This window comes from Montipora capricornis, chromosome 6 (genome assembly GCF_036669925.1).
Source record: "Montipora capricornis isolate CH-2021 chromosome 6, ASM3666992v2, whole genome shotgun sequence".
Taxonomy (NCBI): Eukaryota; Metazoa; Cnidaria; class Anthozoa; order Scleractinia; family Acroporidae; genus Montipora; species Montipora capricornis.
The window spans coordinates 4,041,021-4,066,636 of NC_090888.1; the positions used below are offsets into that span (position 1 = coordinate 4,041,021).

General features: G+C 40.4%; 4 protein-coding genes across 7 annotated transcripts in view; 2 read left to right on the forward strand and 2 right to left on the reverse strand.

Moving 5' to 3' along the window:
- The window catches only part of LOC138051231 (uncharacterized), a 46,986-nt gene extending 37,594 nt beyond the window's left edge, over positions 1-9,392 (forward strand). For both annotated transcript variants that reach the window (XM_068897391.1, XM_068897392.1), the window contains exons 42-50: positions 161-218; positions 534-678; positions 1,347-1,437; positions 2,952-3,134; positions 3,226-3,285; positions 4,005-4,048; positions 5,466-5,601; positions 5,966-6,076; positions 8,347-9,392. In XM_068897391.1, the coding sequence (XP_068753492.1) occupies positions 161-218; positions 534-678; positions 1,347-1,437; positions 2,952-3,134; positions 3,226-3,285; positions 4,005-4,048; positions 5,466-5,601; positions 5,966-6,076; positions 8,347-8,463 (945 nt within the window). In that variant the 3' untranslated portion in view covers positions 8,464-9,392. The remainder of the gene's footprint in view (positions 1-160; positions 219-533; positions 679-1,346; positions 1,438-2,951; positions 3,135-3,225; positions 3,286-4,004; positions 4,049-5,465; positions 5,602-5,965; positions 6,077-8,346) is intronic.
- On the reverse strand, positions 8,658-11,967 carry LOC138051233 (potassium voltage-gated channel subfamily A member 2-like). Of its 3 annotated transcripts, none has more exons than XM_068897398.1 (3): positions 11,584-11,967; positions 10,621-10,740; positions 8,658-9,797 (listed from the first exon to the last, which is right to left on the reverse strand). In XM_068897398.1, the coding sequence occupies exons 1-3, from the start codon at positions 11,861-11,863 to the stop codon at positions 9,574-9,576; spliced, it is 624 nt and encodes a 207-aa protein (XP_068753499.1). In that variant the 5' UTR covers positions 11,864-11,967; the 3' UTR covers positions 8,658-9,573. The 3 variants fall into 3 exon arrangements, with proteins under 3 accessions (XP_068753499.1, XP_068753498.1, XP_068753497.1); XM_068897397.1 differs by having other exon boundaries at positions 11,290-11,967; XM_068897396.1 differs by having other exon boundaries at positions 10,621-11,967.
- Positions 11,968-16,118: 4,151 nt separating this feature from the next.
- Positions 16,119-18,304, reverse strand: LOC138051323 (kynurenine formamidase-like). The gene has a single exon (XM_068897514.1). It carries the CDS (start codon positions 18,193-18,195, stop codon positions 17,311-17,313), a length of 885 nt encoding a protein of 294 aa, XP_068753615.1. The 5' UTR covers positions 18,196-18,304; the 3' UTR covers positions 16,119-17,310.
- A 30-nt stretch (positions 18,305-18,334) lies between these two features.
- The window catches only part of LOC138051313 (uncharacterized), a 10,933-nt gene continuing 3,651 nt past the window's right edge, over positions 18,335-25,616 (forward strand). The window contains exons 1-6 of the mRNA XM_068897498.1: positions 18,335-19,006; positions 20,606-20,753; positions 22,352-22,550; positions 23,031-23,109; positions 23,228-23,278; positions 25,064-25,224. Coding sequence (XP_068753599.1) covers positions 18,368-19,006; positions 20,606-20,753; positions 22,352-22,550; positions 23,031-23,109; positions 23,228-23,278; positions 25,064-25,224 — 1,277 coding nt within the window. The 5' untranslated portion in view covers positions 18,335-18,367. The remainder of the gene's footprint in view (positions 19,007-20,605; positions 20,754-22,351; positions 22,551-23,030; positions 23,110-23,227; positions 23,279-25,063; positions 25,225-25,616) is intronic.

The following is a 25,616-nucleotide window of genomic DNA, read 5'->3' on the forward strand; positions in this document are numbered from 1 at the left end:
AAAGCGTGTATCCGCGGGAAAATTGTACAATAGTCAGTTCAGTTTCTGATTGGTTAAAAGAACACCCTCGTATTTGTTTGAAGAACTTTCAAACGTATTGAACCAAAACACTTGCAATGACTACTCGTCTTATGTAATACCTTGCTCTTGAATTTGTTAGAAAATGTTGCTGAGAAGAACTCGTGAAGCTGGTCTCCACTGGAAACGCTTTACATATAGTGAGTAATGATGTACTGAAAAAAAAGTCTTAAATTCCCCCGACTTGCTGGCGTCTGACCTTGTAGCTCAGTCGGTAGAGCAGTGGCGATGTAACCCGAAGGTCGTGGGTTCAATTCCCACCCTGGTCAGAGTTTTTCTCTGTCCTTGTGTGGGCCCATTTCCATTAGTAGGGCTAACGCTCACATGGTTCATATGGGGAACTAAACTAGCACTTCGCAATGCACTCTATAGTAGTTAAGTCTGTTGAAAAAAAAAAGGGCATTTGTATATTGAGATGCTCTTAACTGAATGTGACGTTAATTGTCTTGGAACAGAGGTTAAGAAACAAGCTGAAGTAGCCAATAACCTGAGGACACAACATGGCCGGCGGCTAGTGAAGTATTATTTTCAACAATGGACAGAGAAAACTCATCAGATGAAACGAGCGAAAGAATTGCACAACAGAAAGATAGTGAAAAGGTCAGTTGACGATGAATTTTACGTTACAGGTCTTCCTGGTGATAGCGTAAGGCCCTTACGATTGTTCACACTGGAGAGGCAGACGAAAGCAAAGACAGTACGCATGCGTTGTTGGCTCTGGTGTTAGGTTCTCGTTTGCGAATTTCTGTTCACACTCCAAAATTCACAAGCAAACGCAATTCTCAAGGGTTGTACAGGAAGAAGGATAATTTTCTTTTTGTCTACTCCCTTTCCTTCGCACTTTCTGGCTTTATATGTCCGTCGTGTTTTCGTCTGCGCTTTTGCTTCAGCGGAACAGGAGTACAGGGTCACTGTACAAATTCACTACCCCCTCCCCCGCCCCGCCCCCCTTCCTCCTTTCTCACATCGGTATAGCTTTACATCTAATTTCGTGTTATCAGGGAACTAATTGAACAGGCTTTGCTGATCTGTGCCGTAGCCGGGATGTACTGCACCGTTGTCTCCCTTGTGACTGTATTACGTATTATAGGCATTGATAGCTCCACTTACACAAATCAGGTGAACGGAAGTCGAAACAGCTATTGAAATCAGCAAAGATCAAACAAGGGACATCTAGCTCCTAAAACCACGCACTAATCGCCAAAGCCACGCTTAGTCCTATAATTTCCCTTTCTCAAAGTCACCAAACGCCACTCTCTTTTATTCAGGTCGCTGGTGAATTGGAGGAATATTGCAAGAACAAGGATTGATGAACGCAAGACGATAAAATCTTTTCGAGACGATTTGATGAACAAGAAGGTATACGGGTTGCGTTCTATTTTGAAATTGGAAACAATTCTTTGTCAAGATTAAATATTCGGGCCTGTCAATCATACAATGACTTTGTCAACGTGAGAGCGTGGGACAAGGTTGCCCTCCATTTCCCGACTGTGGCAAGCATATTTAAACTAATACAATAATTGATCGATAAAAACATTTTAAAAATTGGTAATATTTTGAGAGATGTTTCTCGTAATCTTGTTGTTACCTGCTTTCGTTTTTGACTTGTGTCATTCACTTTAAATTTGATCTGCGTATGCACGATTTTTCGAGAACTCTAATGCTTACCTCATGTAAGACGCAGTGACCAAATATTAATGGCACATCGATCTTGTACGACGGATATTGCAAGGAAAATTTCCTGTCGGTCCCGCTCGCGGTGCCATCGCATCCAGTGTCGTTAGCATAACCAGTACCAGGGTCATGAGAGGATCGAGTTAACCCGCATTCAAAGAGTGGCAAGACAAGCATTGGATTTCATACATTTAAGTGTTAAAAAAAGTCACACGATTGGCTTTCTGCTTTGCTACGCTTGGTAGATCATTGGCCCACTCTATGGTTGGTAGGCCATGCCTCACGGCCTCCTTGCTCATTACAAAAGCGAGTTTTAGAAACGACGACGGCTATGACTACAACAAAATAATAATATCATTGGTTAAAAGAACATAAATAATCGTTCTCCACGTGCAGCACGGATTTTAGCAAGTATCTGCGCGGTCCTCTGCATAACGACAACGTGGAATCACCAAATATGAGGTTTTGACGACAACATAAGCATGCAACAGGGAATCTTTCATACTCTCTTTTCACTCTGAAACCGCTCGTACCTATTTATTTTTGGGATATTTCGCCCACATTGTAGGACGTGAACGAGACTGAATAATCGTTAAAGACTTGTGATAGAGTCAAGTTATATTTTCAGTTGACTTTTTGGTCGACGGTCGCCGTCGTAGATCTTAAGGTCCCTAGAAAGTCCTTAGGGACGGGAAAAGACCCCACACGCTATTTGCATAGTGGTGGTCACGAAATTCGCCTGGTTTTATGGTCTAGCCTTGTAAGGGGTACGCTATTTGGACCTTGCTCTGGTTTTCGACCCTTGGTGTTGAAATTGCAGTAAGTAAATCTTTAAAAAGATATAGATGTAATGCCAAGAGCCTTATTCAAACATATTGAGACTCTGTAGAGCGGTTTTCAATTGAGTGTCGAAAGTAATTAGCGAATTGCTTTGGTTTTGCATTACTTCAATCAGTAATTGGTTCAAAGTTCTCGCTCCTCTTTTTCAACCAATCAGAAGTGAAACCAAAACCAATCGTGGCTCGCGCGTGCACATTTTCCCGCGCTTTATGTCGGCCACGTGTAATTACTTCGAGTTTTGTCTCCTTCCTTTTTGATTGGACAAAATAATTACTTTGGTTTTTGGTTTTACGACACTCGATTGAAACTCGGTCTAGTCCCTCTCAGAATTTATGCAGCTGCCTTTTACTTCCTGCCAGGTTCACCGCATGTTCCACAATTGGCAAGATGCGTTAAAACTTGCTTGTAACCAGAAGGTGCTTGTAGACGGGCAGATGGTGAATCACAACAGACGAGTAAAGCAGGGATGCTTGAGAGAATGGAGACAGTTTACACTAAAAAGCCGAGCAGAGAAGCACCGAGACAAGACCCTCTATTCAAAGGTACGAATGAGTTATGGGTTTATTGTCATTGCCCAGGAAAAAAAACACATTCGTGAATCATTTTTATTACCCCATTGTTTTCTTCACGCAGTATTTCGTGGAGTGGAGGTGGAAGACAGATCAAAAGTTGGCTGATAAGGAGAAGGAAAAGGTAACGTGTTTTTTCTCCAGAACCGGTCATCTTGTCATTCGCGTCTAGGATAGAGCAAATACAGTAGTCGCTTAATGGGTACTCATAGCTAAGAGCTAAACTCGAACGAAGGGTTCCATGTTGTTAAAATGTCATTTCAATGGTGACTGCTTGCTCCACATTTTCAGGCAATCGAAACAGGCAAAACAACTGTGACTTGTGCGCGCGCTTTTTTCCCCGCACTTTGCGCTGGCTGCATGAAGGTTTTCACTTTGATTTTTGATTGGCTCAATTTTTTTGCCTACGTCTCTTGTGTCTGATTGGCCAAAGAATTTTGGTTTCACATTGTTCACTGGCGAACCGAACAGTCTTGCTCCTGTGTGTTCGCTTATTTCAATAAAATTGTAACTCGTTTTGGTAGGGGCCCAGGGCTAGGAGCCTCCCTATGCGCTATATCCTTGAGTCACCTTTGCGCGTATCTTTCTATTTTTAGAACTAACCCTTAGCAGAAGACTCACTCTTACATCAATTTGCACTTTTGCATACATTGTTTGTGCTATTTTTGTCTTCGTTTGGCAATAACTTTATTTTGATTGGCCATTCTAAACAGTGAAACAGAAAGGTACACGCAAAGGTTGACTCATGGGGCTTGTATGGGAGAGGCAAGTTCCTACTCATGGGCTTCTGGTTTTAGCTTTTTATATAGTTAATGGGCTTTCGTTTTGTGTCTTTTGTTACAGAACCAAGAAGAAATTGCTGACACTCACTACCAACTAACTGTCAGGTATGAACGTGTGCCTGTCTTAATTTTCGACTGCTGTATAGTATAGTAGACACATCTTAGACGCAGTCGGATTTTTTCTTGAATTTGCACGACTGAATCACTGATACATACAATGCAATACATACTGAATTGACCGCTCCCCATAGGGGCTTTTCAGGGCCAATGAATCAACGAAACAACAGAACACAACAAGTACAACTGTTAAGAATCCCAACTGGCCGGAGGCAAACCAGTTGGCTATTTACAAGTGCAGCTAGGAAGTTGAACCAGGGACCACCAGGATCAAATTCAGCGAGTGGTCAGAGCGGGTCTTGAACCCGGGTTCTCCGGATCTCAAGGCAAGCGCCCTAACCACTGGGCCACACTGCCTCCTAATAATAATAAATTCACCACTTTTTTCTTTCTCAGGCTAAAAAGTTGCCAGTTCTTTCAGTGGCATGTTCCAAATGCTTGCTTTCTATCAAAGAAGATTACCGTATCTAGACGGCGACCTTACTTTAAGGAAACCTCCACTAAAACAAGAAAATAACTGTAAACCGCAGAACTTAGTGTTAACAATCAAGTGTTCAAACGTTTTCCAATGAAAGCGTTTGTATCCAAAAAAAAAATGAATTTCAAAAACGCTTGTTTTGGCTTTCAAATTTCCCGGGCGTCGCCATCTTGAATAATTGTGACGTGTCGTGGTTGCTCTATTGTTCCAGAACAATCGCTCTTTGTGTCAGAACAACAGGGCAACCACGACACGTCACAATTATTCAAGATGGCGGTGCCTGGGAAACTTGAAAGCCAAACAAGCGTTTTTGAAATTCATTTTTTCGGTTACAAGCGCTTTCATTGGAGAAAATTTGAACACTTTTCATTGTAAACATTATGTTCTGTGGTTTAAAGTTATTTTCTTGTTTTAGTGGAGGTTCCCTTTAAATTTCACTTGGAAAATAAAATACCCGAATTGTCTCCGAAGGAATTTCGCAGATTGTGCCGGGATAGGCTGTTCCACCCTGGTCAGAGTTTTTCTCTGTCCTCCTTGTGTGGGCCCAGTTCCATCAGTAGGGCTAACGCTCACATGGTTCATATGGGATAGAAATCTAGCACTTCACGTTATACTACACTCTCTTCAGTTAATTCTGTTCCACCCAATGATTGTCTCAGGGACAAAATTAAAAAACCTGCAGCTGTAGATAGGAATTAGAGTGGCCAGCTGGCTCTTGGTATCCCCGCAGATCTATCACAACTAAACATGACATTTTAGCCTTGCTTTTTTCGAAAGTTTTTTAATCAACTTTTTCCAGCATTTCGGTGCTAATACGCCACCTTTTGATATTTAATACTGGCAGGAAGTTGCAGTTCCTACCGATCACTTGTAGCGTATTACTCCCAGAAAACTCGTGATGTCATTAGCGCCATTTTTCCTTTTCAGCAAAATGTGTTTTCGTGCATGGTTACATGACGTTAAACTTGAACTGCACATCAAGGAAAAGGAAGGAAGAATTGTACGCAAGCATTTCATCATGTGGAAGAAGAGAATTTCACTCAACAACATTGCCACTCAAATGGTTAGACCATAATGATAAATCAATGGTACCGAATTTAAACGTGCCATCATATAAGCATTCGGTCTGCGTGCCTTTGGCACTTGCCTATAGCCTATCTCACGTATTTTGCGGTACCCAAGGAGCTGGCTAAACGAGGTAACAATGTTGCAGCAATAGAAGTTCACAAACATTTTTTCCGTAGTCACAACAATGTTTTCTCGGGTGGCTACTCGGGGAAATGTGGTGATGAAATCCGCGAGCTCAAATTGTTGAAGCCGTCACGTTGCCTCGTTTAGCCACAACGTCTTCACTTTGGTCATTTTAATTTTGCTTTTGAGTGCAGTTTTCTCTAAATCACCTTGATTTGCCTACTATCCTTTTGTAGGTTGATCGCCGAGTCTACGAGAAGTTCTGGACAAAATGGCGTCATCAGCTGATAAGGAAAAGAGTTTCTGAAATGATGATGAAACACGAAGAGAAAAAACGGCTTTCTGAGGTAAACTAGTTCCTCCTTGTGTGTGTGTTAAAGATCGACGGTTGGGTAGTTCTTTTCCAAAAGTCTGGTTTTATTGATCCTGTTTAGCGTCCCAGGACCTGCCGTCTTGTTATTCGCGTCAAGGAATAGACCATTTTAAAGTTGTGTGCTAAGTTACCTGGCCCTTTGAATGAAAGTGAGGCTGGAGTTGACCTTGCTTTGATAGAAACCTCACTGCTTTTCTTATGTAAATTCCTACTAATCAGCATGAGAATAACATCATTAGCATAAGAAAAGCAGTGAGGTTTCTTTCAAAGCAAGATCAACTCCCAGCCTCACTTTCATTCAAAAGCCAGGTAACCAAGCACACAACTGTAAGATGGTCTATTTGACGGCTTTTTGTCTTGAGCATGTTGTAAGAATAAACATAAATGTTCAAAAAGAGATCGAAATTATTTCATTTATAGTATCAAAATTATTTAAAACACAGTAATTATTGGTAAATGTGTGTTTAAGCCTTAGCATAATAATCTTTTCTGTAACGAAATTCGGCGCTTGAGGTGTGCATATTAAATTAGGAGGATCGCAAATGGAGCATATCTTTTCGTATTTCCTTTCTTGTTAGTGAAATGTATGACAAATATATATAATTAAAAAACACCTCCAATCGTTTTTGTTCGAGTAAAACCTCTTGCAAACGGACGCAACAATCCCATTGTTGGTTTTGCAGATCTTGTTTACAACATGTCAAAATGTTGCTGTCTGTCGCCGAGCGTGCGTGGCTGTAATGATGTAGCTACTTTACATTTTGTATACACGTGACAGTCTGGCGTGGCATTAAGTTTTTCACATGTTGGTCACATGATGTGCAACCTGTTTTCTAGTTTGTATTAAATTGGTCTGTTTTGTGTTGTGAATTCTTGGTTGGTTATTACAGTGGCCCAACAATGTTAGAGGAGCTGTGCAAACGGCGGATACAACATTGTTGCGCTGCGCTTCGGTGATCACTTAACAAAAGAAATGGTGGGAGCTGTTGGCTCAAAAGTTTGAGCAGTTTCAAACTTCGTGCAACAACACGCAACGACACGCAAAACAGGGTGTGCAAACCGGACGCAACATTTTACACCCAACAGTGTTGGGAGTTGTTGGCTAACAATAGGGAGCTTAAGCACTTGCGTTTTTGAGAGGCGGACGGCAACCGGAAAAGAACGTCTCGTCTGCCAGGGCGGTGGCGTCTCCCAGATTTTTATATATATCATCTCTAATGGAGAAAAGATACTTAGTGATGTAAATGTGGTTGTGTGAAGACAAGTTAAAAGGGAAAACAGCTCACTTCCGGTTGCCGTCCGCGTCTCTAAAACGCGCATGCTGAAGGGCCCACAGACGGATTTTTCGCGCGTTGCTAAGGAAGTGAAATGTTACTTTCGGTGACTGACGTCAACATATCATGAGCTTACAAGAAAACCCACTCACAAGCAAAAGTCACCACACGAAATGTTGTTTTCCATCGAAGGTTTTTCCTCGCCCTTCCTCGCGCTCGTTCTCAGATCAACTGCGCATGCGTAAACGAACTGACGTCCGGTTTGAGAAAAAGCTACATTTCCGGTGGTCTTTAAATTGAATTAATTTTTTTTACATAAAACGTTATACCCCCAAATACAGAATATAGCTAAGCATTAATTTTTTTTAAATCATCTTTTTTGAAAAAGTTATGGGTATTTCAGTATCGTTTATGTCTTCAAAAAGAACATTTTTCAAAATAAAAAGAAAACCATGCTTGGCTGGATGCAAAAACGAATACAAATTATCAAACCACCGATTAAATACCTAAATTGCCGAATTCGTAGCACGGAGACAAATTTAGAGTTTTCTTTTCTTGGTTACATGACCATGGGCGTGGCATGATGACGTCATATTTAGGGCCATTGGCTTCCAAAAGTTGGAAAATGACCAAAATAATGCCAAATTCTCTCAAATTACTTAACCATTACATCCTCAGCAACGCACCCCAAAAAATACGTCAGTGGGCCCTTAAGCTCCTTAATATTGCTTCCGTTTTCACGGGGCTTTAAACACGAGGAGCTTTCTAGCGGTGGTGAATGGGGTGACTGAGTTCCAGAGGGGAATCGCAAGCTCGTATAGTGAGAGAGAATCTGGCAACTCGAAAGTTATCTTTCTCTTCCACTGTAAGGACTTTTGTAGGAGTTCAGGTATCTCTATATTCACTGATTACTCTTCCGATAAGCAGGTGCAATTATTATCGACCAACTGTGCTGGTGTTGAATTCACAGGTTTTCATGGCATGGTATCAGTTTACGCTCGTTAGCCGTCGTTTGTTGAAAGGGTGGCAGATGTACAAGACCAAGAAGATTTTCAGACGCTGGATGCAGAAATACAACGAATCTTAAAACCAAGAAGGCCCTTGGTGTTTTGCTGTTGCAATTGCTAGTCGATTTCGTAAGGGAATACAAAAACTTTAATGAAAGCTTGTTTTCCAGTTTGAAGAACACATGAGCAAAAATAGCATTTTTGTTTTACTGTTCTAAATTGTTTTAACTCGGAGATGAATGAAAAAATTGTTAGTTTACCAAAAAATTTCAACTCTTGTTTCATGTGCTTTATTTTTTTAGAGAGAGATGATTCTTCTACTGTAAATGACTTTATTTAAATAATGTAGAACTTAAAATATTTATTTCCTTGATTTCTTAGAAGAGAACGGTGTATATTGGTAGTAACGTAGTGTTGATGGGAAAATAATTATCAGAGAAAACACGTGGATATAATACTCATCACTTTAACCCTCTAAACCTTAGATATTAATGTGCATTGTCTGTCCTTGGTCTGCTCCGTCGATTCCTCAACTGGCAGAAAAGAGATTTTTTTTAACAACGAAAGACTGACAATGATGCACAGTGATCATCAATGTTTGCTCAAGAAAAGGTTTAAAAATATTCCATACTGATCACCGCTGAGATTGCGACGATTAAAGAATTTTTTTTGGTTATTTTTCCCCAAAAATCATTTAAAATATCGTTCTTCCTCTCATCGAGGCAACTACATTCATGCATGTACTTCGCTTTTGTAATATCCTTGCGTAGAATTTTTCTTCAGTATTCTCCAAAAGAGTTAACGGGAGAAAAACTGGAACACATTCCTTTTTCTTGTGAAACAATTCAATTCACTGATGAAATCTGTTTATTTTGAGTCAAATTACTTCAAATAAAAATACACGGGAATAGGAAAGTTGGGTTTGTAAAAAGTTATTTTTAACAGCAAATGATTAATAGATGCGATAAGAGGTTATTGAAAAGAATAAAAGTATTTTACTACCACTGGATTCTTTAAAAAAAATTGTCATAGGTGTTCGCCATTCAGTTTGGGCTTTGGTTTCACTTCGACCGGAAAAAGCCCGAGAAACTGAAAGCCCTTGCCCTTATTTCCTCTTGGCCAAACTGCAAAGCTCCTTGCATGCCAACTTCCGTTACTGCGCTACGCAGGGTAGCGCGGAAAATATCCCGTTACTCCTGTCTCTGACCTGTTTCCACTGGCGCGAATTCCTGAACTCTCTCCTCAACCAACGGAGATCCTTTCACTTTAATGCTCGGTCGATAATGGTAACGTGCTTTTGTCTTGTTTTGTTCCAGCCTTTGGAACCGGTCAAACTTGTTATAAATTATAGGCAGCAGAGGGGTGATGAGGAATACTCCCGAAAGACAGCATATTCCACCCACTAATTTGCCAGCTGCAGATTGAGAAAGAACAGACCAATTAGAAGTTTCCATGCCGAATGACTTGGAATAATCGCGAAATGATTGCAATAACCGGAAGTTATGTCTTTACATAACGACGGTTTTTATAGCCTTCGTTTAAGTTCTCTAGTTTCTAATCTTGCACGGAACACCATTAACACTTGTGTTTGATTCATTAGGGAGATTAAGGCCTAGTAATACGGGCAACATTTTTCGTGCAACTTGTCGCACAACATTAGGGCCGTATATACGAGAGAAAATAAGCCGCGGCTTACTCTGGTCGCGGCGTACATAATACGCGAAAGGAACTATTTATACGAGTATAAACTCCCAGGCCAGGATAAGCCGCGGCTTGAGAAAGCCGTGAACGTAGATTTTGTACCATTTATACGGGGTGTTTGCGTCTTATGTAAGCCGCGGCTTATTTTCTGTCGTATAAACGGCCCTAACGTTGCCTTGCAAGTTGAGATGGTTTATTGCGCGTATTACCACCTTGCGCAACAAATTTTTATGTTGCAAAAAGTAGACGTCGCTTTTACTTGAAGAGACGTTTTTGTCGCCGTAGCCACGATCGTGGTTTAAGCTCCCTATTATGGCAACCAGAGACCGGTTGCTCGTAGCCTGGTTAGCGCTAATCGTTGGTTAAGCGGTATAAAAACCTGTAGGTTACCATGGGATTTAACGCTGGTTAGCGCTAACCATTCTTCAAGCAAACCGGCGGGCCAGGCCCTTATTGGCTACCGGAAACAAATGTATTTTGGTGGCCTGCACCTTTTAATAACAAAAAGAATGTTTATGAACAGATATAAAACTTACCGAAAGTTGTCGGGATCATGTCACCGTAACCCAGTGTCGTAATGGTTACCACAGCCCACCAACAAGCATCAGGAATACTACGAAACACAGTCCGGTCATCCACCTCTTCGCAGTAATACACTATTGTGCCAAATAACACAGTACCACTGAAAGTTAGGAACACCAAGGTCCAGAGATCCGAAACACATGCATTTGCCGTTTTGCCGACTATTTTTACGATTGAAGTTAAGCGTAGCATTTTAAGAACTTGGAAAATCCTTGAAATTCGGATAATTTTCAGGATGTAGACAGGAAATCTTTGACTACTTGAAGGTAAAAGTGAGATATAGAAAAGTACAACCGCAACGAAGTCGATAATGTTTAAGGCTTTTGAGACAAATGCGCGCTTTTGTGGTGCTACAATAAAGCGTAATAGGAGTTCGACTGTGAACCAGACAATACAAAATAGTTCGGCTCGAAGGACAAAATCTCTCAGGACGTTGTTGCTATGAAAAGAAGTCGCATTGGGTTGATTTGACTGGAAAAGACTATGGTTTTGGGGAGTGCTGAAGACATGGTGACTATTCTCCCGAGAACCTCTTACGCTGGGTAGAGTTTCTACGCATGCTAGAAAAACGGCAAACAATATTACAAGAAGCGAGAAGAAATTAAAAATGCGTGATAAAATACTTGAATCGGGATCTTCGCACATTTGCCACAAAACCTTTTGAAGTGCATTTCTTGGAGCAATAGTTTTCTTCTCCTGAAGTCTTCGAGGTAACGGCAAATTGTATTTTCTGTCTTCTAAATCCAAGTACTCGTAAACGCCAAAGAAATGCAACTCATCCGCTATAAGCTGCCCGGATAACGTTCTTTTGGGGAAAATAAACCTTCCCTTAGTGGCATAGAAGTTAAAGACACTTTCAAACGCCGTTTGGTTTCTGTCGAAAAATATCTCCTCAGTTTCGGCGTCATAATATATACCTCTTTTTGCCGGGTCCGCCAATAAACTTTCAGGAAATCTCTGCAATTGTGTTTGTGTCAAGTGATATCTTTTCCCACTGACGTTGATTCGTATCTTTTCTTCCCTTCGGAACCTTGTCTTGGCTCGTGTAAGCTGACATGTTGATTCAGAGGATGGCCTTGCTTGTTTTTCTCTCTCTGGTGGAATTAAGGCAAACGTACCCCTGCGATGAGCGTTAGACGATCCTGAGTTGGCCGATTTTGCATTTAAGTCTCCAGGCCTGCCGTGGTATTGCAGCATTCTGTGATTGAGTTAAACATCTATTCTTCGTCACGGTTTACCTCAACTTTTCTTCGAATTTACGAGCGAAAACTTAGTTACGTGCTAATGTAACCTCTCCAAGCACTACAGTCAAGAGCTGTCGTCAGATATGGACACTGGTAAATATTTATCAACATGAGAAATCTGTTATGAGTTTCTAGAAACAAACAAAGTTACAGCATGTTCAGATTGTTTCTAGAATATTATGACTGGCAGTGGCTATGCAGATTGACTATTTTCCCTGTCTTGAATGCCAAGTTGAGTTCAAAATCGACAAACAGCGACACAGCTCTTTGTCTCATTGTAATTTCTTATCTCCCTGATCGATCGTTCCCATCTTTTGAATCTGGTTCAATTTTGACACAGATCTTTTATATAATTAAAAGGTCAATGCGCGTGAAATGAGTTTTTTTTATATATGGTCTGTGTGATATATAAGCAGCCGCAAAAGAAAGTACATTTTCTTTACGACTTGCAACAACAGACGCAAAAGCTGGGGAGTCCTATACCTAACGCGTGACGTCATGACTCTTGCTATTCCCAGTCCTTTTGACGATCAGTTTGAGCTAATCTTTCTTTTCTTTGCTCGTGATGTTTGAAGTTTTTCACCTCTGTTCCCTTGTGTTACATCATCCAATAATTACTTTGCTCGAATCGGGTCGCGATTTTTCTGCGCATGGATAAGATTTCTTTGCCAAGTAATGTTTAAAAAACGAGCAGCAGTGTTTTATCGGGGTTCAAAAACACGAGGCGTAGCCGAGTGTTTTTAGACCCGATAAAACACGTGCTGCTCGTTTTTTGAACGGCTTAAAAAACATTCCACAAAGAGCGTGTCCCTCTGGACTCAAAACAATGGTTCAAATTGTGAGAGGTGAATATTAGCATGCAAGAAAAACAAGCTATGCCTTATTGAGGAGTGTTTTATCAGGATATAAAGCTTATACACGTGACGTTTTATCGGTGTTTTGATAGGCTGTTAGGCTCATGAATTATTAATGAGTTATTCAATGGTAATTCAGATGTTCAGTTATGTTCTTAATTAATTTTCTCATTATCGATACTAAGTCAACCCTAAGTAGGATTCACACTCGGTATCTCGTCATTCACAGGCAATCGTCATGATCTCTGGACCACGAAAGTCTACGTGACATGGGGGAAATATTTATTAAAAAGTATTAAATATTTTTTAAATACCATCGTAGAAAAGTGTAAAGTATCTGTTTAAATATTGGTTTTGATTGGAATCAATACAGTTAAAAACAGATTCGAAAACCGTGAATTTTGACATTTCCCATTGTGCAGCAATCAATCAGAAGCGACATGAAACTACAAACTAATCACCCTGCCAGCAGAGCCTTTCTTAACTCGACGAGAAAGAAAAAGGACTCTGCAGAAATCGTAAGCCTTCATTGAGTATGCGCAAGCCGTTGCTTGGAGACAGTCTCGAACCCAGGCCAAGTCTCGATAGCACTCTTAAACGTCATATTGATTTTCGTACTGAAGGCTCGATTTTGACCTTCACCTTGTCAAAAAATGATGCGTGCGCTGCCCAAACCGGTTTGAAGCCCAAAAACTTGGGCAGCGGGACGGGCAGCGGCAATCTCGTACCCAAAGGCGTCCCCAAAGCCCGGGCCCCAAAGGCTCTGCTGGCAGGGTGATTAGTTTGTAGTTTCATGTCGCTTCTGATTGATTGCTGCACACTGGGAAATGTCTAAATTCACGGTTTTCGAATCTGTTTTTCACTGTATTGATTCCAATCAAAAACAATATTTAAACAGATGCTTTACACTTTTCTACGATGGTCCCGAGGACTCTGGGTACGAGATTGGGGCTGCGGCGACTTAAGTAAAGACTTCACACGATTTCTGCGGTGCCTCTCTTTCTCGCTTTCTGCCGAGTTTTGGAGAGGCTCTACTTGCAGGGTACAAACTCATAGACCACTTTAAAAAAAATTGCTTACGCAAAACTTTGAAGGGCAAACGAGGTTTTGAAAGTGATGATTACAATACGACCGCGAGACTACGGGAGCAAACGTTCCATGTCACGCAATCGTGGCGGGATATTCTGAAGTCGCTCCGAAAGTGGTCTATTACCGCTAGTGATTGCTGTTTAGTTTTCTCACTCGTGAGTAGCTTTTTACTCGAAACACAATAACATTTCATAAATATTCCTAGTGTTCACGGTTTTCGGATTTTCGCAGTAAATGTGAAAAACTATTCCGCGATCGCACTTAACCCTATGGTTGTGTGACGGAGTATACCCTGGGCACCAGAGGTTTTTCTCGCGTGCGGCGGGAATTTTCGGTGTCGGCCAAAGGCCGACACAGCTTCGGCCTACGGCCGAAGCCACGAGCGGCGAAGCCGCGAGAAAAACCTCTGGCACGGAGCGGTGCTTTTTACCGTCCCCGTTGACCTTTGAGCTTTTTTATCGGATTACATTTATGCCAATCACATGGACGTCATCTCCGGATAAACAAGTACATGAAATTCCCCGCTGTCGTAACTCCTTCATATGGCATTCGATTAGGGCATTCAACGGGCAAACAACAATCACAATTGCACTTTTCGGATAGTCGCAGTATCCCATTTGGTTAAGACGTAAACAAAGACCCGGAATAAGCTGAAACAACAACGATTTACCGGAACCGGTTGGCAAGACAGCAAGAACGTCCTTGCGTTGAATAAAATTAAATACCCCACTTGTTTGCACATCACTTAACTTCTCTACACCGTCAAAACTTTCTAGTACATTGCTTATACTTTCCTTCAGTGCCTTCCCCAAACTTTCACAAACCGCCATCACAACACTTCTGGCAGTACGCTTACGTGATGTCAATAATATTCTTTCACGTGCTGGTCTATTCTTGTCGACCAATTGTAGCGTCTGTCCCTCAGGTGGTCGTTCGGAGCCAATCAGCCGTCCTGTCCAAAATCTGGACCAACTGATCTAACTGAGCTAACGATTGGTTCGACGCTATCAAAGGAATAGCGCTCTGGTCCAGAGGCTTTTCGCGCGGGTCACTATAAAGACTTGACTGAAAACCGGAAACCGCGCTAGAAAAGTCTCTGGCACCCAGGGTAGACGGAGTACGGTCACGCCAAAAACGCAGACTGCAGACTGTGCAGGCCTTGCAGACCAGGGTTAAAATATGGTGTTACCCTCACTATTATTGAGAGCTAATCGTAAACAGGCTACACTGAATGTTATTTAGGCCTAATCAGGCTAACCAAACGTTATTTAGGCCTAATTCAGGCTAACCGAATTTTCATTTTACAGACGGTCTGCACAATATGCAGTCAATTATGCAGTCTGAGTTTTTCAGTGTCCCGACGGAATATGGACTTTAGACTTCGGACTACAGAATTGAACTGGATATGAAACACATAACGACGGCAGACTGAGAATAAATGAGAGCTAACAGCAACACGATAGCACATTCTGACCAAGACATTGTAACAAAAAACACTAAAATGTTGTGAACTAAAGTAAATTGGCTTAAAATCCTTTGGTTACCCATAGCCTCTTGTTTCACCAATTTTTACACTGAGGACGAGACAGAAAGACCATTAATCAGATCTAGACGTTAATATTGGTCTGTATCCTTTATGGATACTCTCCTGTGGTCAAAGAATTCAAAAAATGACCACTATGTCTGAGTGTGGGTAAGTCCCTCTTGCAACAGATATGTCCAGGATTGACCCTAATTAGATCCACGCCCAATTTTGAAAACCAACACGAACTTGACTAAGGCAATGTAAACAACATTTCGAGACCAGTTTCAACGTTTCCGAACAGTTTTCGACCTTTTATGTTACACAGTGCAATGCCTGCTGACGCTTTTTTTGCAGGGCCGTTGCACATGAGTTTCAGCTAAAAGTTTAAATGTGTAACAGCGGCTTCACTCCCAGGACTCAATGGTTAAAAGCCCTGGGATGTTGATATTTATGCTAAGATTATGATGAAAATGATAATAATAATAATAAATAAAGTGAAGAGCTTATGAGATTTTTGCAAGGTACACATAATACCAGTGATTATTGGTGCACTAGGAATGGCACATAAAAGTCTAGAGGGACGGCTGAAACACATTGTTATCAAGGAAGAATTTCACCATATTACGGAAAGCTTGTTTGCTGGGGACAGCAAGGACCTTGAGATAGTGTCGAACACCAGAGGTAAAGGGATTTGACTTGGATGAGTGACAAAATGAAACCAGTGATACCAACAATGAGGCCATGAAAAAAACAAAATAATAATGATAATGACAACTTAATTGAAGTCTCCAGCTTACGTAGCACAAGAGCTCTACTGTTTGGAGAGACCACAAATCAACTTAACATGTAGACCAATTTGGCAAACTCAATGTTGTATCTCTCAGCATTAAGTTTCTTTGTGTATTGAATTTGCATGACAATGAAGAATTCACATTTAAATGATATTGAAATACTTGGAACAAAACGTTTTATTCCCAAAACATCTGAATTGGGTACAACATTGAGTTAGCCAAATTGATCTAAGAGGCAGTGTGGCCCAGTGGTTAGGGCACTTGCCTGGAGATCCGGAGATCCCGGGTTCAAGACCCGCTCTGACCACTCGCTGAATTCGTTCCTGGTAGTCCCTGGTTAAACTTCCCAGCTGCACTTGTAAATAGCCAACTGGTTTGCCTCCGGCCAGTTGGGATTCTTAACAGTTGGTGTTGTTGTTCTGTTCTGTCGTTTTGTTGTGTTTCATCGGCCCAGAAAAGCCCCTATGGGGAGAGGTCAATTAAGTATATATTGTACTATAGTATTGTCTATTGATAGATTTTACTCATCAATGGGCAGGGGAAGTTAACGGATTAAAGCAGATCAAACCAAATCAAATCAAATGTCAGATTTTTTACGAATGGGATAAGTCGAGGCAGAGAAGAGAACCGAACAACTCAGCCAAAAAGCACGAATCGTTCCCCTGCCACAGTGGTGGAAGGTAAAAGCCTTCACTTTTATGCCAAACCATGTAACCAAAAATTATCATAAAAGCCCTATAAGACACAAATAATATTTCAGGAATGTTACTTTGTAGAAAGCACAGAATTTTAACTTCAGAAATGAAAATAGTTTTTTGAACAATTCGTGTGCAGATAGGGTATTAGCATATTTTTCCATTTTCCAAAAGTATTGGGAAAAACCAGACCAATGAAACATTAATGATTTTTATGGGGGAGGGCCGTATGTGCGAGGACACAACTTCTATAGGTGGTTTTCAGGTTACGTCATCGCCAGAATGTTGGTGGACGAAAACAAAATAACTCTCATTTATAGCTCCTTTGTTCGTCCACCAACAATTGCTCATTACAGCATTGATATCTGTGTCTCTAGAGATTGGATCTACAAAGTTGAAAGCAGAAAAAACAGCTAAGTTCTCAGTTTTTCACTTGATCATCGGAATTAGGATTCTCCATGGACAAGTTTTACAATTTCTTTGGAAATGGAATGGTCAGAATTGAACATCTCTTCAATTAAGTTAAAATGATCTACTCCAGGAACCTGTAAAAATATGCACTGCACGCCGTGATTCTCCAAAGCCTCTGCAAAGACTTTGGATTGGCGAATAAATTCCGGGGATCCGTACTCTTCTACAGCAACCAGGGTGGGACAAGAAGTCCTCGGAACCGCCTGCTTTAAAATCAAAAGCGGGCTGTATCTTGCGGCAGAACTTTCATCCAACTTTACTGCATCATTGGCATGCGTGTTTAGCAAAGGAGTTAAGTCGAAAATTCCAGAAAGAAGACACACACCATGAATGGCTTGCGGAACTGAAGAAGAATCGTACCAACTTCGAACTGCGGTCATCGCGCAAAGGTGGGCGCCAGCAGAGTGGCCACATAAAAATAACTTTGACTCAGGGAATTTCTTTGCCAAAAACTCCACGGATGCTTGGATTTCAGTGACCATGTCATCCATGGAAGCTTCCGGTGCGAGATTATAACCGACAATTGCTGCAATAAAGCCAGCGTTCACCCACGAGTTGCTAACAAAACCGTGCATTTCTTTGTTCCCCTCTTGCCAGAGGCCGCCATGAACAAATACAACGACAGGTGAGTTCTCTTGATCGGCTTTCTTGGGATAAAAAATGTCCATCTTAGCTCCGTCTGGACCATATGGCACATCTAGTTCGGCTTGTTTCTCATTCAGATTTTGCCTTGTAATCTTACTGCGCTCTTGGCATAGTTTTACGTGGTAGGGTACCACTTCATCTGTGGGCATTCGTTTGCACCACTTGCTTGGAGTGTATTGCAGGTCATACCATTCTCTTGACCTCGCCTCCATCATAGAGCTTAAGCAAATCCAACTTTCTGTATGAATGCATCTGATTATCACAAAGCTCGAGGCCAAATTAAAAAAAACAAGGCGCCAACATACATCGTTCCCAGTGTCTCGGATGAAGAACCCTCGAGTGCTTTTTCCAGGCTTCTCTCGATCACAGTGATCACTGACTCATGGAATGTCCTTCATGGCCGGTTCGCGAAACTTTCACCTGCTTATTTTGATCTCGTTTGGACTAGTTCCCTGCCTGAGATCCACTGTCAATCGCCAAGACCTCCCTCGGGGTCATGGACAACCACTCGGGAGACACAGAGATTCAGAAGGCCATGTAGACGAGATTGATTCAAGCAAACTTCCTTCACCGAAGCAATTCTGGGATCAATATGCAAGCATCCGTAAACCAGTCGTCTTTCGCGGGGCAGCGAAACATTTTCCAGCTTTCCAGTTGTGGACGGATCAATATTTGACAGAGAATTACGGAGATTTGGAAGTTAAGCTGGAAGCTAAGCGAGAAAAAGACCATGTTCCCGTAGGGGATAGAGGCCTCGGTCGCGACACTATTAGAAGTTTTCTCGAAACATACCAAAAAAAGGATTCTTACACGGTGTCGCAGCTGCCCGATCCTTTATCTGAAGAAGTAAGAGTTTTGCCATTTCTTATGTGCGGTACATTTAGTGAGAGAATTTTGGAGGCAAATCTTTGGCTTAGCTCAGGAGGAACTAGGAGTATGTTGCATAAGGATGCAGATAATGCAATTAATTGCCTCTTGAACGGAACAAAAGATTGGATTTTAATCCACCCGGATAACGAAGGAAATGTGAGTACGTTTTGAATTTATTATTTTCTCACAAAGGCTTTCTGATCTCAACGTTTTCACGAGGAAGTATTTTTTGTTTACATTTATAACGTTGCATACTTGTTTAAACTTGAAAGGCCTTTATTGAATGTATTGTTTAATTTATTGACTGCTCCCGGGCCCTGGGGGATTTTCAGGGCAAACTGGACACTCCATGAGCGTAAACTGGGTTGCCTGTGGTTCGTGTTACACAAGAACAGAAGACACTGAGTTGGGTGGTATTGAACTGCAGCATTCCAGTTAATTTTTTCAAATGGGGGATCATGTAGACTATTTGAGAGGTCACTCAGATGTCCTTCCAGCAGTGGCCCTTTGGCTCACACGTTGAATTATTTTGTAATGTCCTGTCGCACTTTGAGGTCTTTTACTGTTTAAAGCTTTGGTAATAAATTCAGTTCAAAGATAACAAAACACGCTCTTGAGTAAAACTCACTCGTTTCCTCTTTAAGTTAAATAGTCTGCAAAAAAACTAACTGCAAATTGCTCTGATGGATGTTTTCCTGCATGCCATGCATGTCATGCGTGTCGTGCTTCATAATTCTTCTTCTTTTTGTTCTAATCTGATGCCAGGTCAAAATAATTTTTTTGGCCTTAATATGTTTGTACCAAATAGTATCACAAAGCTGGGAGTTAACAGTAAATGGCAAGCCAAAAGACAGATGAAGAAAAAAAGAACATAGTTTTTGTTCAAGACTCTGAATTTCGAATTCTTAGCGAAAGATTAATGACAATCGATCGTAAAAACACTAACATTTCTGCATTCTCTGACTTCTATGAATCAATCGGAAGGTCATGATGTTGTGTCAAAAGGAAGAAATTAATCAGATGCAAGGCAACCACAAAGGTGCGCGTGATCACCTTGCGTCAAAGCTCTTGTTTACATTTGAATGAACTAGAGGGAAGAATTTTATTAAATCGCTCGTAACATTTTCAGAGTTCAAACACATACTTTTTAGCCAAGAAACTTCCGTCTTTTGTTTTTCAATTTTGTTGTAATATTTAACTGAATATTTATATTTCATCTGTTGGGTCGGGAAGCCTTCACTGTCGGGTTATTGACCTGAGAGAGACCTGACTCTTATCTGGAATACTGTTAAACCCTTCACTGAAGAACCAGTATTGTACATATTACGTCACAGTTAGTAAAATATTAACGAGAATTCGACAAAGAGGTAAATGCGACTACATTTTGTTGCAATGTTTATTTCAAGCTTCTTATGCAAATTTTTGACAGAGAATATTAATTAAATTACAAAAAATATTCCGCTGAAAGACCATGAAAGATCTTTATTTTTGGGCATGCATGCAAAAACCTTTTCCAACCAGTGTCATTTTTTAGGAACTACCACACCCTTGTCATATATTAAAAAGGTTGAAATAGTCACAAAGTGATTACAATAACATGAATATATCTTTTGAGATGACATTCTAAAGTTCCCTAATGATAATTTTTTTTGGGGTGAAAATGGTACTCAGATGTCCTTATTTCTACTTGAGGGAAACTTGTTTTTTGAAGTTGTTGATCAAAATTAATAGTTACTGAACTTATTACTTTATCAGATACCAGTTGCAGATGGTGATAGAGGTTATGGAGGATTTGCTACACTGGATGTAGAAAGTGTGAATCTTATCAAGTATCCAAAATTCAAGGAAGTGAGATGGCAGTATGCAAACATGACTCCGGGCGATTGTCTCTTCTTACCTTACAGTGAGTATTCTTCACATTTATTTGGACTTAGATCCCTGGAGTTTGTAAAGAACCCACTGAGTCTTTTTTATGTTTTTTTTTCCTGAGATTTAGTGGGTTAACCCATTGACTCCCAGGGGTTCCCCATTGACTCCCAGCCTGGGTTCCCCATTGACAAGTAAAATCGTCTGGCGTTAGACAGAGTAAAATACTAAGTCTGGCCGGTTTAGGCAGGTTTGGACGTCAAAGGGTTAATGGGGACAGTGAATGATAAACAACATCCAAGTCCAATCAAAAAGTGAGCGGGCAAAAGAAGAAAAAATTAAAATAAAATAATTATTGAGAAATTCTCTAAATAAAATTCAAAGAACAAACTTAGAAGCAATGTAGTTTGTCGTGTGGTTTACAGCAAGAGTGAGACAAGAAGGAGGACTGTATTCAATGCTGGGAGTAACATACAATGTTATGATTTTGAGAATTGCACCCCTATATCAGAATTTCTTTGTAATTGCCCTCTTTTTTGTTTAATATTCTTTAGTTCACTTTTACATTGAGTTTTATTTAGTGTTTGACAATTTTACTCCCTTCTAGTCCCCATTACGTAACCCATTGACTCCTAGAGGTGACACTAATAGATTTAATTTACTCTGTCTAATGCCAGATTTTACTCATCAGTTGGGAAGCGGGGAGGGCATTTCAGGAGTCAATAGGCTTATAAGCTTCATATTAAAAGGTTTAACCCATTGACTCTTGGGAGTGAAGCTCGACATATTTTACTCTGTTTTGGGTGCCTGAGGCTGTGTTACATATGATTTTAAGCAATAGAGGACTTTTTCCGTGTTTACATAACCTCGTCGGAACACAAGGGGAGTTGGGAGAATTTGAGACAGTTATGCAAACCCAAGATGCAGTCGTCTTCGCATTACTGTCGAGAATTCTCAAATGAGGCTATGTAAACACGGAAAAAAGTCCTCTATTGCTTTTATAAAATATTTCGCTCAAAAATAATTCGACAAATGAAGGAAAATGCTGGTTTTTTTACTTCGTGATTGAAACAGATTTTCTTGATGCACGCTCATATTTCCTACCAGCCAATCAAAACGCGTGTCTGACAACACATATTATTAACCAATCGAAATTTGTGTGATGTCACAGCCGTGTTTATGTACTCGCATCTAAACATAGCTATTGACCAATGAAAGTGCGCATACTACCCTAATTATTATTTTGTAATAAAACCTGTTGTTTACTTTCTTATATATCGTATGGGACAAACACAAACTTGTAACGAAAACACTTGAATAATAGATTAAATCTGTGAGAAAAACCCAAGCTTTCTGAGCTTCTTGCCAATCCAAGATATTCCTACCAGTCTAAGCACCGATCTCAACATTCTTTAATGGAAAAGTGAATGCATCCTCCGCTGACAGCCACTGTCATTTTCATTGTTGTTGTGTCAGTTCCCTCTCTCTGTTTAGTTTTCCTATGTATGATTATTTATCAGGGAACTCCAGAGTGCAGATATCTTTGAATTGTGCCTTAATCAATCATATTCTAATCTGACTCCTAATCGAGTTTTTAGGGTTACCTTATAATCACCATGCACCTTTATTTTACAGGTTACTGGCATCAAGTACGATCTTATGGTTCAAAGAACATGGCAGTCTCAGTGTTGTTCTCACGGCTGACAGAATTTGACCCATCAGGATGTGAGAAGGCTAAGTTAGAGTACACAGCCTTGTCAGATGTTAACATGGTGTGGACCTATCCAGGGCATGGCCCACAGACAATGGGAAATGTTGATCCTTTTGAAATGAAGTAAGTATCAATGATTATTTTTGGTTTGTACCCTTCCTATCAGAACAACATTCTCCATTAGCCCTTCAGAAAAATCAGGTTCATGACCTTTGACAATCTGGTCTTGCTCCATACATGTTTTTAATAAATTGAGATTGTCTTCCTCTTTGGAATTCCTGGTTAACCTTGTATTTCAGTTATCCTGAAATAGTCAGCTCTGCATCCTTCAAGCTGAAGTCAGCTTTCCTGCCTGAAGATCACTTTTTGCTTAGAACCATCTTGTATTTGGTGTAATGATAATTTGACACTGTCTCGAAAGGTATTGCGTAATGGAGTTCAAAACCTGTGTTCATAACTACATTGTATGGATTTCCATGAAATATCCAAAGCTACGCTAGCTCATATGTCTGAACATAGGCATATTTATGACTGGTACAAGCTTCCATTGGAAAAATTGCAAGAAGGTTAAGTAACTTGCAATAACTCACCTTTATTATTCAGGGACGAATACCTCGCCTTGCTGAGTCATGCACAAGATGGGCATTTGGATGCTGATCTTATCTTCGAGGCACTCACTGAGGTAAGTGATGATCAATACTGGTTTTAAAAATGGTCCATAAAGATCTTAAAGAGCTCAAAGTTCAATGCAGAACCTCTTTCATAAAACTTAAAAATCATGATTACGCTGTTTATTACAGGGTGAAGTCATGGAGGATCATGAAGATGTAAGAAAGAGCATTGCTGAAAAAGTAAGAAACAAGTACATGAGACTGGTTCTCCTATACGGCCTTTTTTGTGGCAGCACACATCATGTGACTTCTAATAAAATAGCTATGTAGGAGGATTTATGTTCATTTTGCTGAGTTCCAGTTCACATTAATGTAAGTTATTACACCTACATGTTGGGTCAGGTCTTCTAAAGACTAATAGTAAATAATTAGGTGACAACTGATCACTAACTCTGATCAAGCCTAACCTATGAAGGCTCTTTATGGACAAAATATTGAATATGCTTATATCAATAAAGCTATAAGCAAAGATGTCCGATATAACCAAAAGATGATTGATATAAAAGAAGGGTGCCAAAAGGTGAGGAAGCGGAAATGAAATTGCAAAACAGGAAGTAATGTCATTACGTACCATGCCCCCTTGAAAATACAAGGGCTTTTCCCTGAATACATGTACAAAATGGCGTCACTGGTATCAGCTGGAGCTACATGTGTGATTTGGGTTCCAGTCACAGAAAGGTTTTTCATGGAATTAAGTGCAATTATAATTAGGAAAGCACCGCAACAACAAAACGCCACAGCCACTCAGTTCGTTTCTTAAATTATGCATTCTTTATTGGTAGACTGGAAGAGAAATTTGCTTAATCAGCTACTTTATACACCAATATTATTACTTGGCATCTTGAACAACCTACAATGTCACTTTGAATTGCAGAGGAAGCCTACACCATAACAACAGAAATCATGTCTCAAAAATACTCAGTATCGACTACATTAACTTTATTGAGAAAACGAAGGTCCCAGCCGATGCTATACTTGTTTAAATGGACATTAGGCTATCATATCATATACGGTATATCGTTATTTATCCTTGGATTGTAGAGTAGCTTGGCCGGTGTGGCTGATATCTCTGAGCATTTTAATACCCTCCCAACCATGATATGCCACAGAGGACAGACCACAACACCAAGAACTCCACGCCCTACTCTTTACAAACAGTGAAAGGGCAAATCCAGGATTTTTCTTAGGAGGGTGTGCACCACTAAGGAATGGGGTATTTGACTGGTGATGTTGTTTTTTCTTCCAGAATACCAGTTGTATTAGAAACCTGCAGGTCACCTCGGGGAGGGGGGGGTCTGACCATTTTACAGATGTCAGAACAAAGGCAGAACCTGAGTGATGGCAGCCCGGTGCTCAACTGCGGCTATGCACAAAGGACTCTAAAGAATCAAACTGGTTGGCTGTGGCGTTTCGTCCTTGCAGTGCTTTCGTAATTAGTGCACTTAATTCCGTGAAAAACCTTCCTGTGTCTGGAGGCCAAATCACACACGTAGCTTCAGCAGGATTTTGTAATCGCGGCAAAGTCCTTGCATTTTTGAGGGGCCTGGGGCCTTCATCTTTTATATTCATCATCTTTTGGTTATATCAAACATCTTTTAGTTTGGACCAAACATCCTTTAGTTGTATTGGACATCCTTTATTTATATCGGACATCTTTGCTTAATATAGATTTATTGCACATAACATTCATGTACGCCGCATAACATTGATATATTAAGCATATTCAATATTTTTTTTTGTAAAGGGCCTTCATACTAACTTGTCCAAATTCTGAAATTGATAAACAAAGTCAGTAACTGACTTATGGTGTTTGCAAATTGGACATTAGCGCAACTACTGTATCATTAATTTTTGTATTTAATGACTGCTTTTAGTGCAAAGGCTTTGGTTGGAAGCCTGTCTTTGGTCCGAAATATTTGCCAGACCACAGACTTCTGTATGGTTTTAAATCTGCCTTTTTTGAAGGTTCTTAAAATTATTGATGTGGACAATAAAGGTTACGCTTCTCGAGAGGATGTTCAAGCTCTGACTCTCAATCAGCTGAAGCAAATGGCAGGTGTAGTTGATCCTGATCCTGCTAACACTGAGGAATACGAGTTTGCATTGTTTGAACTGGATTCTGTTAGGTAAGTCCAAGAGAAGGTTATAATATTGCTGCTGTGCAATACTACAATGGGAGACAAAATTATTATTTCTTGGAATAATAATAATAAAATAATAATAATAATAATAATAATAATAATAGCAACTTTATTTTAGTGTGAATGGATTTAGCACAAGAGCACTAACTGGGGACACTAACGAAATTAACTCAAATCAAATATTGGTTTTTGTTGAGAGGGGAAAACTGGAGTACCCGGAACAGAGAAGAGAACCAACAAACTCTATTTTTAGCATAACTGGATTTGCACTGCAGAGAATTCAACATTGTTTTGGGAGGGGGAAGGAGAAGAGTAGTAGGACACTTAATTTATGGGTGGATGGGCTGGATAAGTATTTGGCTCAAGGTCATGGTTTA

Bases quoted from the DNA above. Each gene is read 5' to 3' on its own strand.
- LOC138051323 (XM_068897514.1), bottom strand. From the start codon at position 18,195: ATGATGGAGGCGAGGTCAAGAGAATGGTATGACCTGCAATACACTCCA.
- LOC138051233 (XM_068897396.1), bottom strand. From the start codon at position 11,863: ATGCTGCAATACCACGGCAGGCCTGGAGACTTAAATGCAAAATCGGCC. The intron at 9,798-10,620 runs GTAAGTTTTATA...CTCAATCTGCAG, and splicing joins CATGATCCCGACAACTTTCG to CTGGCAAATTAGTGGGTGGA.